At 50.3% G+C, this 14645-nt stretch overlaps 1 protein-coding gene across 15 annotated transcripts in view; it reads left to right on the top strand.

The window, feature by feature from the left end:
* Positions 1–14645, top strand: part of HECTD1 (HECT domain E3 ubiquitin protein ligase 1) — an 87246-nt gene that overhangs the window by 41904 nt on the left and 30697 nt on the right. For 11 of the 15 annotated variants that reach the window (XM_078602573.1, XM_078602569.1, XM_078602577.1 and 8 more), the window contains 8 exons: positions 162–267; positions 1356–1490; positions 3248–3387; positions 5091–5414; positions 6761–6927; positions 7428–7604; positions 7828–8739; positions 12072–12296. In XM_078602573.1, the coding sequence (XP_078458699.1) occupies positions 162–267; positions 1356–1490; positions 3248–3387; positions 5091–5414; positions 6761–6927; positions 7428–7604; positions 7828–8739; positions 12072–12296 (2186 nt within the window). The remainder of the gene's footprint in view (positions 1–161; positions 268–1355; positions 1491–3247; positions 3388–5090; positions 5415–6760; positions 6928–7427; positions 7605–7827; positions 8740–12071; positions 12297–14645) is intronic. The other 4 variants (XM_078602572.1, XM_078602581.1, XM_078602576.1 and 1 more) reach the window with 3 other exon arrangements.

The following is a 14645-nucleotide window of genomic DNA, read 5'->3' as shown; positions in this document are numbered from 1 at the left end:
CAATTGGATTTTCTTGAAGCTAACCCTGCTACTTAGAGCAAGCTGCTAAAGACCGTGCGGCATGGCATGGCCTTGTTGCAGCGTTAAGCTCCACAGGGGGCGAAGAGGAGTAAGTAACTAAGTAACCCTGCTTATTGCTGGTCTCGTGTTTACGTGTGCAGCCATCTGGCTGTAGCCTTGGTGCGAAAGCTGATCGCCGTTTTGGAATCCATCGAGAGGCTGCCTCTGTATCTCTACGATGTTCCTGGAACACCGTACAATCTTCAGGTAAGGGAAGCTCTCATTTGTAAATAGTAGATTGTATTAAACTACGGGTGCATGTAGAGTATGCAGAGTTCCATGTTTACACAGCAGGCAGCAAAAGCCAGTGCATAAAAATTGATTGTATTGGACTTCGACGCATCCACATCTCTGCATGTTAATGTACAGTCATTCATCACTAAGTTGCGGTGATATCACGGCATTTGTGCCTGGCTAGCTGCACTTTGAGGCCACAAGAAACGCTGACAGGTCACGGGACAGACCCTGGTGCCATGGGTTGACTGTCTAGAGGTGACTGGCAGAAAGTGTATGGTCAGTTAACCCCCACGATTCGCATGGCTGGGAGAGGCCATCATCCAGCAGTGGATTGAGTGACCCTCCCATTGAGAAAAGTTGGTGCTTCAACAGAAATCCTTGGTTACTGGAGCTTGAGATGAGAGGTTGGTAGCTTGAGATGAGAGGGAGGGGAGTGGCAAGTCAATTTTGTTTAACCAGATTGAGAACTCTGGAGACCAGGATGGTCTCATTTGCAAGGGTTGACCTCGGTCACCAAAATTACAAAAGCGAAACAAATAAAATGTATGTATGTTTAATTTCTTTCGCACCGTATGTAGCCAACCGTGCTCATCAGAGGTGCGGGGGAAGGACAACAAACTAAACCCAAAACGCAGTTCTATAGAAGTGAATTTTCAATCTAGATTGTTAAAAAGGGCATAGCTCCAGACGGCCGCAGAAGCACATCTGATAAAGTGCAGCAATGAAAAATATTGTACAAACTTACGCGTGTGGAGGTGAGCAGAGTGAGATGAGATGCAAAAGCTGGGCAAGGGAGTGCAAAACAGCAGCACTGTGGCAACTAAATGATCTGTTGATGCCTTGGCAGCGGTGCACAAGCACAATTCGCGTGCGATGAAGAAGGGCCACTGCCCAAGACATCACCTTTTATATTTTTTCCTTTTTTAGGCCACACGCAGCGTTCTTGACTAACGTGTTGAGTTCATTTAAACGGCACGGAGGCTTCTGGCCTCAGTTGGCCCTCGCCTGGTTATTAAGTTGAGGGGAATCTCCCCCGTCTCTCTCAACGCTGCACGCAGGTATTAAACCGGCGTCTCAGGTTCCGTCTGGAGCGCGCGCCGGGGGAGACGTCGCTGATCGATCGGACTGGACGGATGCTCAAGATGGAACCGCTGGCCACCGTGGAGAGTCTGGAGCAATACCTCCTCAAGATGGTAACGTGGCGGCTTTGCGCAGCGCTGCACGGTCCGCTGTGCAGAACGGAGATTTTCGCGATTCGCACTCCCCAACCGTTAGGCTGTGGGTCAGCATTGAGGCTGTGGGTCAGCGTTGAGGCTATGGATCAGTGTTGAGGCTGTGGGTCAGTGTTGAGGCCGTGGGTTAGCACGGGCTATTGATCATTGTTGAGACTGGATCATTGTTCAGACTGTTGGTCAGCATTCAGGCTACGAGTTAGTGTTGAGGCTGTGGGTCAGCATTGAGGCTGTGGGTCAGCATTGAGGCTGTGTTGGTGTTGAGGGACGCACTTATTCCTTTTTGCAGCAGTGTGGTGCATGGCAATAACCCGTACTCGAGTCGTAGGAACATGGTGTCCATGCTGTCCACTGAGATGCTTGCCATCTCTACGCTTTGTATCACAGTAGCAACTTTAAAGATGAATTTGTCTCTATAATATACAGAATTCTCCCACTATGCACAATGGGATACGTTCCTGGGAAATGCTACTTAACTCGAATTTACTAAAAGCAAATTCTAATTTCCTATAGACGTAATGTTAAAATAATGGGTTGCGTTGCATGCTGACATTTCTGAAAAGAAAGTGACTAAATGTCATGAAGTTTACAAAAATGCATATAATTTAAATTTAACATTGTAGCGAATAATAAATACAAATGATTAGATAAAACTTGTCAGAGATGAAGAGCTACGCTGGTTTTGATCTTCATTCTAGACACTTTTAAAGTCTTTCCTTATTTTCTAGATTTCAACATCTGTTGTTTGAGTTAATTTATTTGCAGTTAAAGGTGCCACATTTTGAGCCCGTTCTAGAATTTTCCCCGCATTAGCTTAAATAGTTCCCATTGAGGTCGAGTGGAGGCCAAGCATTCAGGTTAATATCGACTGCCTTGTACCCGCTTTAAAACTTGTAATTAAAACCTCTAGATGAATACTTTTCCTTTCGCCTTTTATTGCCAGAGGCGAGGCAACGTCGTCATTTACTGTGCGTTTTGCACTCGTCTTTCTAAGCACTTTGCACTTTTTAAATCACCTAACGCTATGAGAACCACACGAAAAGGCTGGCTGGTAGACAGAGGCTGACCACGCGGCATTTGGATTTTGAGCGCTCTACACTGCACGCTACACTGCGTGCTACACTGCTTCACACGTACAGTGTGGTGTTGCGCTGCAAAATATTCCGTTTGCATATGCGAAACGTTAGACTTCTCAGGAAATATGTTGCCTATTGATGGGGAATGAACATGCAAAACAATGCATAGTGCAGCAACAACTTCGGGTGGAGGATTCCTCTATGTCTGTGTGTATATATCTATGTACACACTAGATGTGTATTGATCTATATATATCTAGTGGGGAGCGGTAGTGTAGAGGTTAGCGCGCTGCGCTATGAACCCGGTAACCTAAGTTCGATTCCCGCTCATGGCCAACAACAGTGACGATTATCTAAACCGGTCCTGGGCCTCCCCTAGGCTGACTCCGCCTCAAATGAGTGCTTGGTGCGGTGTGTAAACATCGCCACTGGGGAGACAAAGGCCGCCATGCTTGGTGCTGGCCACCCACTCCACTCGTGTGCCGTTCCAGCCTTCATAGGTGCTTGCTAACAGCACTTGCCCCAGCAGTCTGTTAAGGCTATACGGGGAATCTTTGTGTGTGTGTGTATATCTGAGAGTGTCTCATTCGTGCGTTTTGGGATTGAGCAAGCGACCTTTACCCCCCCCCCCCCCCCCTGCAGGTTGCCAAGCAATGGTACGACTACGACAGGTCCTCATTTGCGTTTGTGCGGAAGCTCCGGGAGGGGCAGACCTTCGTCTTCAGGCACCAGCACGACTTCGATGAGAACGGCATCATTTTTTGGATCGGCACCAACGCGAGGTAAGGTTATCACGTGCGCGGTTTAAAATCGGTCGCCCGGTCGGTCGGATGATTTCGCGTGAGGCTCATCGAGCTAAGAAGGCAGATGCTGGAACTTTTTTTTAAAAAACGTATTTTTCCAGGAAAGTCACACCGAAGTCTGTAGGACTGTTATTCAGGAGGCTCGTGCCGCATTGGGTTTTTGTTTTGTAAAGATGTTTTCAGCTAATTAATGATGAGTTGTGTTTATTATACAAGTTGGAGGGAACTGGATCGCGGGGAGAAAACCCACGCCTTGCACAAAGGGGGCAACACTCTATCACCGTGCAGATGGAAACAGATGGCGATTAGTCCACTTGCTGTACTGCCTTCTCCTGGCAAGCCAGGAGTATTGCACCTCCTCAACACCTATGGGAAAGGAGTTTCACAACATCTGTGTGTGATCCACCAACCCTTGCTGCTACCTCCACCCTGCTAGATAATTGCGGGCCATGTGCAGCATAGCCACTACCGCCCCGCAGTGACCTTTTACCGGTAACCGCATGAAGAAAAACGCATTGATCTGAATTGGCAAATTTTCAAATGAATCGTAGTGGAGGGATTGCGTTCCTGTCAGAGTTTGCAGGTAAAAATCGGTGAGAGCATATTGGTAAATACTACCGCAACAAACAATAAAATTACAAGATACACCTGAAATTAATTGTGCACAAATCTGAACATCACATACGTAAACAATAAAATCCTACAGAAAAAGCACAACCCGTCCATGCTGCGTACAAAAAGTGCAAAAAATTCCTTTTCTATGTTTGATCCCAATAACAATCATAATACAATACAGATCAACATTTTAAGTCTAAATCTATACCAAATCATTTTCATAAAGAGGCAGCTGCCATTTCAGGGATATCTCAATGTCTTCCCGGAACAGTTTTTATCAGTTGCGTAACAATAATGAGGCGATGCATTCGCACGCTGGCCTCCGCTCTTCCGGCCTTGTGAGTTTGATTCTTCCCATGATATGTCCCAGTTTTTTTTTACCTTAGGGGGGGGTGGCAACCCCAGCGATAACACCTTAATTAGGTGCTACCTGATTTCTCTCGGAGCAGTTACGTGTCTGTCTTGACGCAATGGGGTGAACAGCAGGCGTGCAACAATCCCATCCCTGGCAATTCTGGGAATTGTGACGCTACTGGGTCACGATTCTACTGCACAGGGTTACACCGCGGTGGCGAGATGCTGGCTCCCTCACCTGGTGCACAGGAGATCGTTGGTTCGATCCCGTACGAATCCTATTGTATACTTGGAGTTTGCGTGTTCACTCTCTCCCCATGGTCGTGTGGTTTTTTTTCTTTTCTCCGTGTCCTCCGGTTTTACCCTCCACGTTTAGAAATGTGCGTGTAGATTATTTGGCTGCTCCGGTGAATTCCCATGCGTGATGATTATATTAGCCACTTGGATGAGCTTATCATGTGTGGTCAGGTCACCTCTCAAAAATAACTTATAGCTCAGTGGGCTTTACTTGGTAAATACAATATTTGTATATTTTATTCATACAAAATACTGTGCATTTTGTATGTTAGTTAACTAAAGGTGACATTTGCATATAAAATCTGCAAAAATCCTGCACGTGCGATGCAGTGCACATAACGACATGTCGTAAAGAATCAATTCTCATCGGATTGAATCAACAAATCACCGCGTGCCGCCCGATGTTCTTGCGGCAGAACCGCCTACGAGTGGGTGAACCCGGCCGCCTACGGACTGGTCGTGGTCAGCTCGTCGGAGGGCCGCAACCTCCCGTACGGCCGCCTGGAGGACATCCTCAACCGGGACAGCTCGGCCTTAAACTGCCACACCAACGACGACAAGAGCGCCTGGTTTGCCATCGACCTGGGCCTCTGGCTGATCCCCACGGCGTACTCGCTGAGGCACGCGCGGGGCTACGGCCGCTCCGCCCTGCGCAACTGGCTCTTTCAGGTGTCCAAGGACGGACAGAACTGGACGACGCTCTACACCCACAGTGACGACTGCGCACTCAACGAGCCAGGGTAAGGGGGGTCCCACTTATATGTATGTTGAACTTCTTTTCCGCGACATGGCGTCGCTGCCATGTGCGCCGTATGATCTACGGTAATCGTACTGTACCGTCCGCTGTGCGTAATGTCGCCACGTCTTGATTATCGTTGCCCGTTATTGACGAATGCGTTGAGTGTTTTTGTTATTTGAGTTGTGCACCCCTGCTAAGGTGGCAGCAGTAGCAGCAGCACCCCATTATAATGTGTTGGAGTTTTGTAGTGTCCGTGGCACCGCTGGTTATTAGTGCACTGCACTGTGGACCGAGTGTTACCCGAGGTTCAATTCCTGATTAATATCCGCAGTGGTTGATATCTGAACCGGGTTGCCGTGCTTTTCCTTCACCGATTCACGCTGCTCATCGTGGTGAAATGTGGTCCGAAATGCATTCCCAGTTCTCATTATTTCCAGAGTAGTCGTGCAATTTATACCGTGCACAATATTTCACGGACTTAAATGACTGTGACTTAGATGTGGAGCCAAGCTCGGCGTCACTCAAAATCCAGGGCAAACGTTGTGGGGCCTTCAAGTGTCTCTTAAAATTCGGTGCAGATCGAACGCTGCTGCTGCAAACGTGCAGCAGCGGGACGATGATGATGATCTTCTTGGTTCTTTCGGTAAAGTCACGTAGAAGGGATGTAATAAATTAATAAAAATTAAACATAATAAAATAATATAATTCTGATGATGATGATGGCCGCATTCCAGACGGCGGGGGCCGCCACGGAGAATAGACGCTCGGCAGTGACGGGTCCCGGTCCTTGTTGTAGAGAGGAGTAGCAGGTTGTGAGTCATCCTGCTGCTGCTGTGGTGGAGAGTTCCACCGTGAGCTGTAGTGCAAGGTGGCAGGAGCGGAGACGCATACGGAGGCAGCCGTGGAGAAACCACGCCAAGGCAATAACGGTCCTGGTCCTTGGTGTAGAGAAGAGGTTGTGAGTCGTGCTGCTGCTGTGGAGAGTTCCATCCTGAATGAGCCCAACCGTGTTCTCTCTCGGAAGCTGAGTGGAGTTGAGCCTCGCTTGTGCTTGGATGGGTTGGACCACCATGCCCAACAGGTGTTGCAGGCAGCAGCGGGGTTGCGTTGTCAGCCAGGGACAATGCAGTAACATGCGTTGTTGTACTGTACTCTGCTCCAGCATCTATGCTGCCCGCCTTCACCAACCTGGACAAGAACCCTGACGTGGTGGAGTAGGGTGAAAGAAACCTCCGTGACCGATATGGTGCGAGGAGGCTGTCATCCGGCGTTGGCTTGATGACGCGTGCATTGGGGATCGTATTAATAATAACGCGATCGTTGCATTTGTCTGTTTATTTCTACCAGGTCCACAGCCACTTGGCCACTTGAGTCTCCGAAGGATGAGAAGCAGGGCTGGAGGCACGTTCGCCTGAAGCAGATGGGGAAGAACGCGAGCGGGCAGACCCACTACCTGTCCCTGTCTGGCTTCGAGATATACGGCACGGTCACAGGCGTGTGCGAGGATCAGCTGGGTGAGTGGATAAGCCGGGTGCTGGGGGGTTGGGGGGCCTTGTGTGGTGGGGGGGGAACCTGTGGGCCGCAGACCGCGATGTTAATTTGACTTAACTGCAAGTGAAGCCGTACACAGTCGTCGAATAACCTCACTCAACTGAAGAATAAGAATATTTATACTGGAGGAATCCGATGAGTGATAAAGTTCAGATCTTCAGCTCCTGTGCAACAATAATTGTCATTAATGAGTTATTATCGGTACCTACCTACGCCATGCTTTGTGCGAGTCCTGCCTTGGGTTGTTTGTCCGATTCCTTTCAAGGGGAGTTTTTTTGCACTTGACTCCCTCTATGCAGTCAATCGATCTATCAACAGTGGCAGACACGGGCTCCTATCATGAGAATGTGGAATATCAACCGCTCATCTCAGGGCTGTGAACGTGGGAGATGCACGCTCGGTGCGGGAGGGCCGGCCAGACTGATCGGCGCCATCGTCTCTCTGTGGCTCCGTTGCGGCGCAGGTAAAGCGGCGAAGGAGCAGGAGGCCAACCTGAGGCGTCAGCGCCGGCTGCTGAGGTCTCAGATCCTCAAGTACCTGGTACCGGGCGCTCGTGTGGTGCGGGGCATCGACTGGAAGTGGCGCGACCAGGACGGGAACCCCCCGGGGGACGGCACGGTCACCGGGGAGCTCCACAACGGTGCGCGGCGGTCAAACGCGTCTCTCCCGCCGCCCCTCTTAAAATTAGAAACTACTTTTTATTATTTCTTGAATAGCAATTTTTGCCAACTATCCACAAAGCCCCATAACGCGCATTATGCACGTTTTATCACCCATATTCAAGCAAAGTTGAGGCTCGGGTCTCCTTAGCTTGTAATCTGATGAAATGTCATCCATAACCGGGCTGGCCTTGCGCTCCGCAGGGTGGATTGACGTCACGTGGGACGCCGGCGGATCCAACTCGTACCGCATGGGCGCCGAGGGGAAATTCGACCTGAAATTGGCTCCGAGCTACGATCCGGAGATCTCGGTGTCGCCGAAGCTGCTGACGCTGTCCGGGGCAACGCAGTCGTGGAGCAACCTCCTGAAGAACAACAGCCAGGAGAAGTCGGCCATGGCCGGCAGCAGGAAGAGCAGTGGCAGCTCGGTGTGCAGCGCCGGCAGCAGCACCGATGTGCTGGGCTTGGCCGCCGCCTGCGGGATGGGTGCCCGTGCGGACGAGATGACGCGTTCCGTGCTGCGTCACGGCAAGCCGTGCCCCGCCGAGCTTCGGGAGCGGAAGGGCAGCTCGGGCGAGCTTCTCGCGGTCTCCTGCACCGAGGGCCCCCAGACCTTCGTGGTGCTGTCCAGCACCGAGTCGCTGCCCGTGTCGGAGACCGGCTCGGAGGCGTCGGTGGACACGGTGCAGGAGACGACGGGCTCCGGCCTGCCCACCGGCGGCGGCGACAAGGAGGTGATCGACGCCGGAGAGCGCGGTGGGGGGGGTGGCGGCGAGGCGAGCGGCATCGCGCTCAACGTGGTGAGCGTGAGCTCGCCCGACGTGAGCTCCGTGTCGGAGCCATCCAACAAGGAGGGCGGCACGCCGCAGCGGCCGCTGGGCTCGCTCGTGACGAACCGGCTCTCCGTGAGCGCGCTCATGGCGGCCGGGGCGCCCATGAGCTCCAGCGCCAGCGTGCCCAACCTGTCATCACGCGAGGCCTCCAGCCTCATGGAGTCGTTCGTGCGCAGGGTGGCCAACATTGCCCGCACCAACGCCACCAACAACATGAACCTGAGTCGCAGCAGCAGTGACAATACCACTAACACTCTGGGCAGGAACGTCACCAGTGCAGCAAGTGAGTGGGCGCGTACGCGACGGGGATGTGCCTGTGTGTGTGTGTGTGTTGCTGGATGAATGCCGACTTGCGAGGCAATGTCGGATTGGTTAGCAAGGACATGGCTTTGGTCGATGTGCGGCAGATTGCGTCAATGGCCCCCCCCTCCATTGAATCTTCAGAATCTTCAGATTTCACTGGTTCCATAGGCTTGCACAGAGACCCGTAGGCTCACGTAGAGACCCGTAGACTACTGTGTGGTTGATGATCTGGTCAGTGTCTCCACAATCGCATGCTGGACTAAGAATTTCCACTTACAAATGTAGTGCACAGATCTGCCGTGGGAAGTGCAGATGAGATCGAATGTGGACCGCATTGCCTCCAGTGTGACGCTCTAAATAGACGAGGATTTAAACAAGCAACCCAATGAGCTGTGCGTCGTGTGGAGGTGAGTGTTGGTGGATCATGCAGAGGTCGTGGTTTTATGCGACATTCTAATCCATTTGGGCTGCGACGTGCCCACACGATGGCATTACAGCAAGTGGGCCTGTGACTCACATTTAGCGCCCCAACGCGCAGGATCCTCCGCCAGTATGTTTCAGGCTCAGCGAGGCTTTTACTGCATTAAAAATAACTTGATGATTTATTCCGGCACATTTCTCCTTCATGTTTGTTGTCGCATCGTATTAGTTTTGTAACAATTTGATTTTCAATGGGTTAGTGTAGCAGGTCAATTTCAAAATGTCTCCCTTGTTCAATTGAGCAATAGGGCACCACTCGTCATCTCCGTTGGTTCTCCTGAACCAGCGTTAGAAATTTCGCGTTCCTATGGCAGAGGCCAGTCTTTTATCTCTTTAAGATCTGACCACTGTTGACATCTTGCAGGAGGTGGAGGGGGGCGTCTTGCTCATTGTTATCGATTCAGCAGAACTGAATTTATCCTGGCTGGGATTTTAATTCACTTAGTTCCAGCTGCGAGCTCCTCTTAACTACTGCTCCGGCCAGCAATTTCGTGTTTTCTAACATCGCCACGCACGTGGCACCACGGGTCTGTGCCAGACTCGCACCAATGGGAGTCGCGAATTCAAATCTCGTTCCACGGTTGATTTAACCCACTCTTACTTTTTCTAGAGCCATTCGGATGTGAACACAGTGGGGTTTTTTCCCCTACTGGATATACTGTTCCTGCCATAGTAATGTGGATTGTTTTACACAACTGACTTGAGACCACCGATGGAAGTAAGCGCCCCGGCCCGTGCTTTTATTGAGCAGCAAGGCACCGCATTTCAAGTCGTGTCATGTTTGCTGCTACATAAATAACTCGTAGGCTCGCGTGTGTTATCCATGCGTATCAATGACATACCCCAACCGAAGAGTTTTTTATAATGTATATTCCTGGTAAACGCAAGTGTCACGTTCCTTATTTCTGCCGGCAGCTGTGAAGTTCACAAACGGCGGCCGAAAAACCGGGCTGTAGACGATCTTCGTGAAGTGCAGCGTTGTAGGGCACCTTGGCCGAGACGGGCACTGGAATGGGCACCCAGAGACTGGCGACCAAGTGGAAGGACCTGAAGCCCCGCCAGCGGTAGAATGTGAGGTTTTCATAGTGCCTTGGGGAGATCGGGCAGCATCTGTTGATCAGAGATATCTCATAGCAGAAGGCGAGCATCAGCGGCATCGGCGTGTTGACCCCTTGATCTTGGCTGATTTAGTATTAATTTGTAGCTCATTTTTCAGAGAGGATCAGGCCACACACGATAGTTCATCGAAGCGGCTTACATCATAAACGCACGGGAATTTGTAGTCGTAGGCCAGATAATCTCAACGCATGCCCTTTCTAAATGTGGAGGGCAAAACCGGAGGACCCGGTCATCAATCCACCCGACCACAATTGGCATCGTCAGGGTTGGGATCGAATCCACGACTTCTAGCGTCGTTGGCTTTGGAGATGACGTTTCGTGTGGCTCATTTTACCTAAACTTCACCACAATGAAGACGAGGGTCATAGAAGTACAGTGCAACGATTGGATTTTTCTGAACTGCCCGTAGCTGCCCATAACGTAGCCCAGCGGTGACATCAGTGTTCGTGCCGCAGTGGCCTACGGCTGGGGTGCGACAGCCGACGACGCTCAGCCTAGGCGCGCAGTGCGCAAGTGCGCGTATGTTCTCACCGCCACCGAGTGTTTGTACGAGCAACACGAGGCAGCGGCAGCAGCAGCAGTCAAAATCCGCCCGCTCGGGAGCGTATGCGGGCATATGCTCCAGAGAGTGTCCTATGCTCCCCGTCCTAGTAATGCGCGCGTTGCCCGTTGTCATGTGTACTCTAGAGCCGATGGAACTCCTCCCTTCCCTCCGTCACCTGACCTGTCAACTGCCCCCCTGTTCCAAGTCCGGGTTCAAGGCCGACTGCCTCTCTCTTTAAAATAAATATACCCACGGTTTCTGTGCTTGTATTGACACAGCTACCAACGCTCCCATTTTGGTGGTGGGGGGGGTGGGTCTATAAAATGAGTGCTACAATGCGGGAAGTCAACAGTGGTCGTCAGTCTGCGGAGAGACTGGCCCTCACCCGTGGGAATGTGGAATTGTCCCCACAGGCTCAGGGTCACCTGTGGAAATGAGTGCTGCGCTGTGCTTGTTTGATCGGAGTGACGCTGTGACTAAATGTGATTGTATGTACGTGGTGATTATGGAAATCTATATGCGTGTATACCACTTACTCAAATAGGAAAGATGAGAGTTCAAATCCTGATGGGGAATCTCTTGTGGGACCCTAAAATGAGTTCCGCTTTGTGTGAAGTCAACAGTGGTTATTTTCCATACATATATACCGGCTCCTGCCTTGGCGAATGTGGAATTTCCACCACAGACTTAGTGCCTGCTGATAACCCCCTTTGCTTGCTTGAGCAAGGAGACACTCTGGTGACTTGTAATCTGTTTGAACGTTTAAGGGCCACGTCGGTAATATATTTAATCACTCTTGCGGGCATTGTCATGATTTGCCACCCCTGTCCGCCACCGCGACTCGATGTCATGATTGCAAGATTTTGATAATTTTTTTGCCTCGTTTGCTGATCGTCTTGTCCTCGTGCGTTCTGACTCGTCCCGTCTTGTTTGTTAGCCTCAAGGGTGACGACGCCTGCACGTAGTTTAATCGCTCGTGAATACTTTTTTCTTTTTTAATGGTGGCCGGTTGGGGGCGCGCACCCCCACCCCCCCGTTCGTCCGCTTGCGCGAGTCGATTTTTAAATCGGTGATGTCGCACTGCCGCCGAGTTGGTTTTGTGTCGAGAGCGCGTGGCGTGACGCGAGCCCGTGTAAACACGTATTTTTTGTGTTCTCCTTCTCTTGCAGCTTCTCCCCTTAGCGGAGCCCAGAGCTTTCCAAATTTAACTGCTGCGGGCACAACGTCCACTGTGACGCTGTCCACCACTAGCGTGACGAGCAGCAGTAATGTAACGGCTGCGCCCACAGGTTTGTCAGTCAGCCAGTCGCTCAGTAACACGCTGACGACAAGTTTGACGTCCACCACCTCTAGTGAGAGCGACACAGGTCAGGAAGCCGAATTTTCGCTATATGGTAGGCTCCGTCTAGGATCGATACACCTACTCTCTTTATATTACCTCTCTCTCTCCTGTTGGTACCCGATACAAAACCACATTGCCTTCTCTTCCAATGCCGTGTGCCAGTTCGTAGGCGCTCCTGCTTAAGAGCATACTTAACCGATCGCCCTGATTTGCACGTGATCTCGTCGGATCTCACAAAGCTAAGCTGGGTTTGAGCCTGCGCTTGGATGGGTGACCACCAGCGCTTACCAGGTGTTGTAGTTTGTAGGGCCGCGAGGTGGCCAGGAGATGGCAGTACTGGAGTGTCAATCCCCACGTACGCATGCTTGGTTTATCTCCGGATTCTCCGGTTATCATCCCACGCAAAGCCAAACGCTCCTTAATGATACTGGCCAAACATTCCACTTGCAGGACCCTCCTGACAAATTGTCTTGGGACTCTGAGACTTTCCTGAGTAAACAATTGGCATTTTTATTAGTATTAAAGATGTTGCGAGTCCCGATCGATTGGGCCAACTCACCAACGTCGGCCCTCCGGGGTTGCTTAAAGTCCAAGTACCACTTTGGTTGGAAGTCAAACAGTGGTTGTTGTACCATGGCATGACTGGCTCCCCGCCATGGGAATGTGGATCTTCCACCGTTGGCTCAGGGTCGTCATTTGGAGATGAGCTCCGGCCCCGTGCTGCTTGGTTTAAACTCTATTGACCCATTCATCACTAAAACCAAAGATTAAAGCTTCAATTCCGCCTTCACTGTAATGCACGTGTGTGCCGCGATGCACACGATATCGAACTGACGTGAAGTTTAACGTTACTCTACCCACTGAAGGTGGTGCATCCACATGCTTCAGACTTCATTGTGTTTTAATTTTACATCGCCAGTATTGGGATCATTGCTCTTGAAAAGTGATCGCCGCGATTAACGATTGCTCGAGGCGGTATAATTCACTTTAATCCCGCACGCAACGTAATCTGTATGATTTCACAATTACTACTTAGCATTAAGCACTTAAGGTGAATTTAACCGATAATTTTTGCTCAAATGGCAGCGAGTGTTGGCATCGATAAAATACTGCTAAATGTAAGCGGCAGATGACTACGGAGATGTGACATCTTCACAGCTCGGCGGTTCGCTTGAGCCCACCGCTGCCTTAACCCTCGTGCGGCGGTGAAAGCACTTCCATGCAATGTTCTCACTGTGCATTTTAAAATCGTTCCCCTTTCAATTCAGTGATGGGAAGGTTGCAAGTTCAAATCCCGGTTACGGGTCAACTTGGCCCACCACCATCATGATCTCTCACCCTCTTCCGGAGTCTTAACAAACGAGTACCACTTGGCCGAAGCGAAGTCACTTTGCGGGAATGTGGATTTCCACCACCAGTTCAGGACCAACCAACCACCGATAGGATGGATGGATGGGGCGGTGCCCCCGTTTGTATTCTTGAGCAGGGAGAACTTTAACTGGGATGGGAACTTGTAAACTTTTGCCCACGTGAGAGTCACCAGAGGCACCCCGGCTGGATGGATACTTGCTTGTTACCCGTTAGATTAGCGTTTTTCTAACGTTTTTAATATACGCTGGAGCAATTGGAGATTGGCGTCGTCAAATTCTTAGCCAATTCTCTGAAATAATTACGTGTTTGTTACCGCCTTTACCGGCGCTGCATTTGCATCAATTAGAATGCTTTGGGCAGGATTACGTTGAGCGAACTGCAATCGAAAAACTTTTAAGGGTTCTCTAATTCTTTGTTGGAAGTCCAGCAAAGCACAAAAACACTGCGGTAACAAAAATAGTGAATCACAAAGTTTTGGGAAACTGACAACGATAATCCTGGCATCTTGAAACTTGATATCATATCGTGATAAATGATAACTCTGCAACGCTGATGGATGCACACAGGTTCGATTGAATTGAAAGTACTTGTGTGTAGGACAGCTTTGAGCTTTTGGTATATAGTGTTATAATTGTAATCGTAATGGTGAGCAGGAAGGGTTTTTAAAATTGAATTACTGCTTCAATCGCTGTTGGATTTTATGCAACATTGCCACAGCTATTCGTTGAAACAGGTACCGTCTGATATTTTTGGGTCGCCGGTAACCAGTTGGCAAGTGGTTGTCCTATGGAGTCACTGGCCCCTTCCATAGGAATGTGGAATGGGCTGCTTCCATTGCACGTTTGAGCCGAGAGACACTTTGACCTTTGAGTAGCTTGGCGATTGTCATCGTCATTGACTTTAATTTCCTAACAAATGTGATGATCACTCTTGTCGGATACAAGATTTTGTTGAAAGTAATATCGTTTCGTTTATGAGATGCCCTGACTATACGGGCTTACAAGGTGTACAGACTCGTTTGTGCCGGGTC

The sequence above is a fragment of the Lampetra planeri genome, chromosome 18 (genome assembly GCF_965212315.1).
Source record: "Lampetra planeri chromosome 18, kcLamPlan1.2.h2, whole genome shotgun sequence".
NCBI lineage: Eukaryota > Metazoa > Chordata > Hyperoartia > Petromyzontiformes > Petromyzontidae > Lampetra > Lampetra planeri.
The sequence above is the reverse complement of the archived record's forward strand: the minus strand, read 5'-3'. Positions and strand labels throughout refer to the sequence as shown.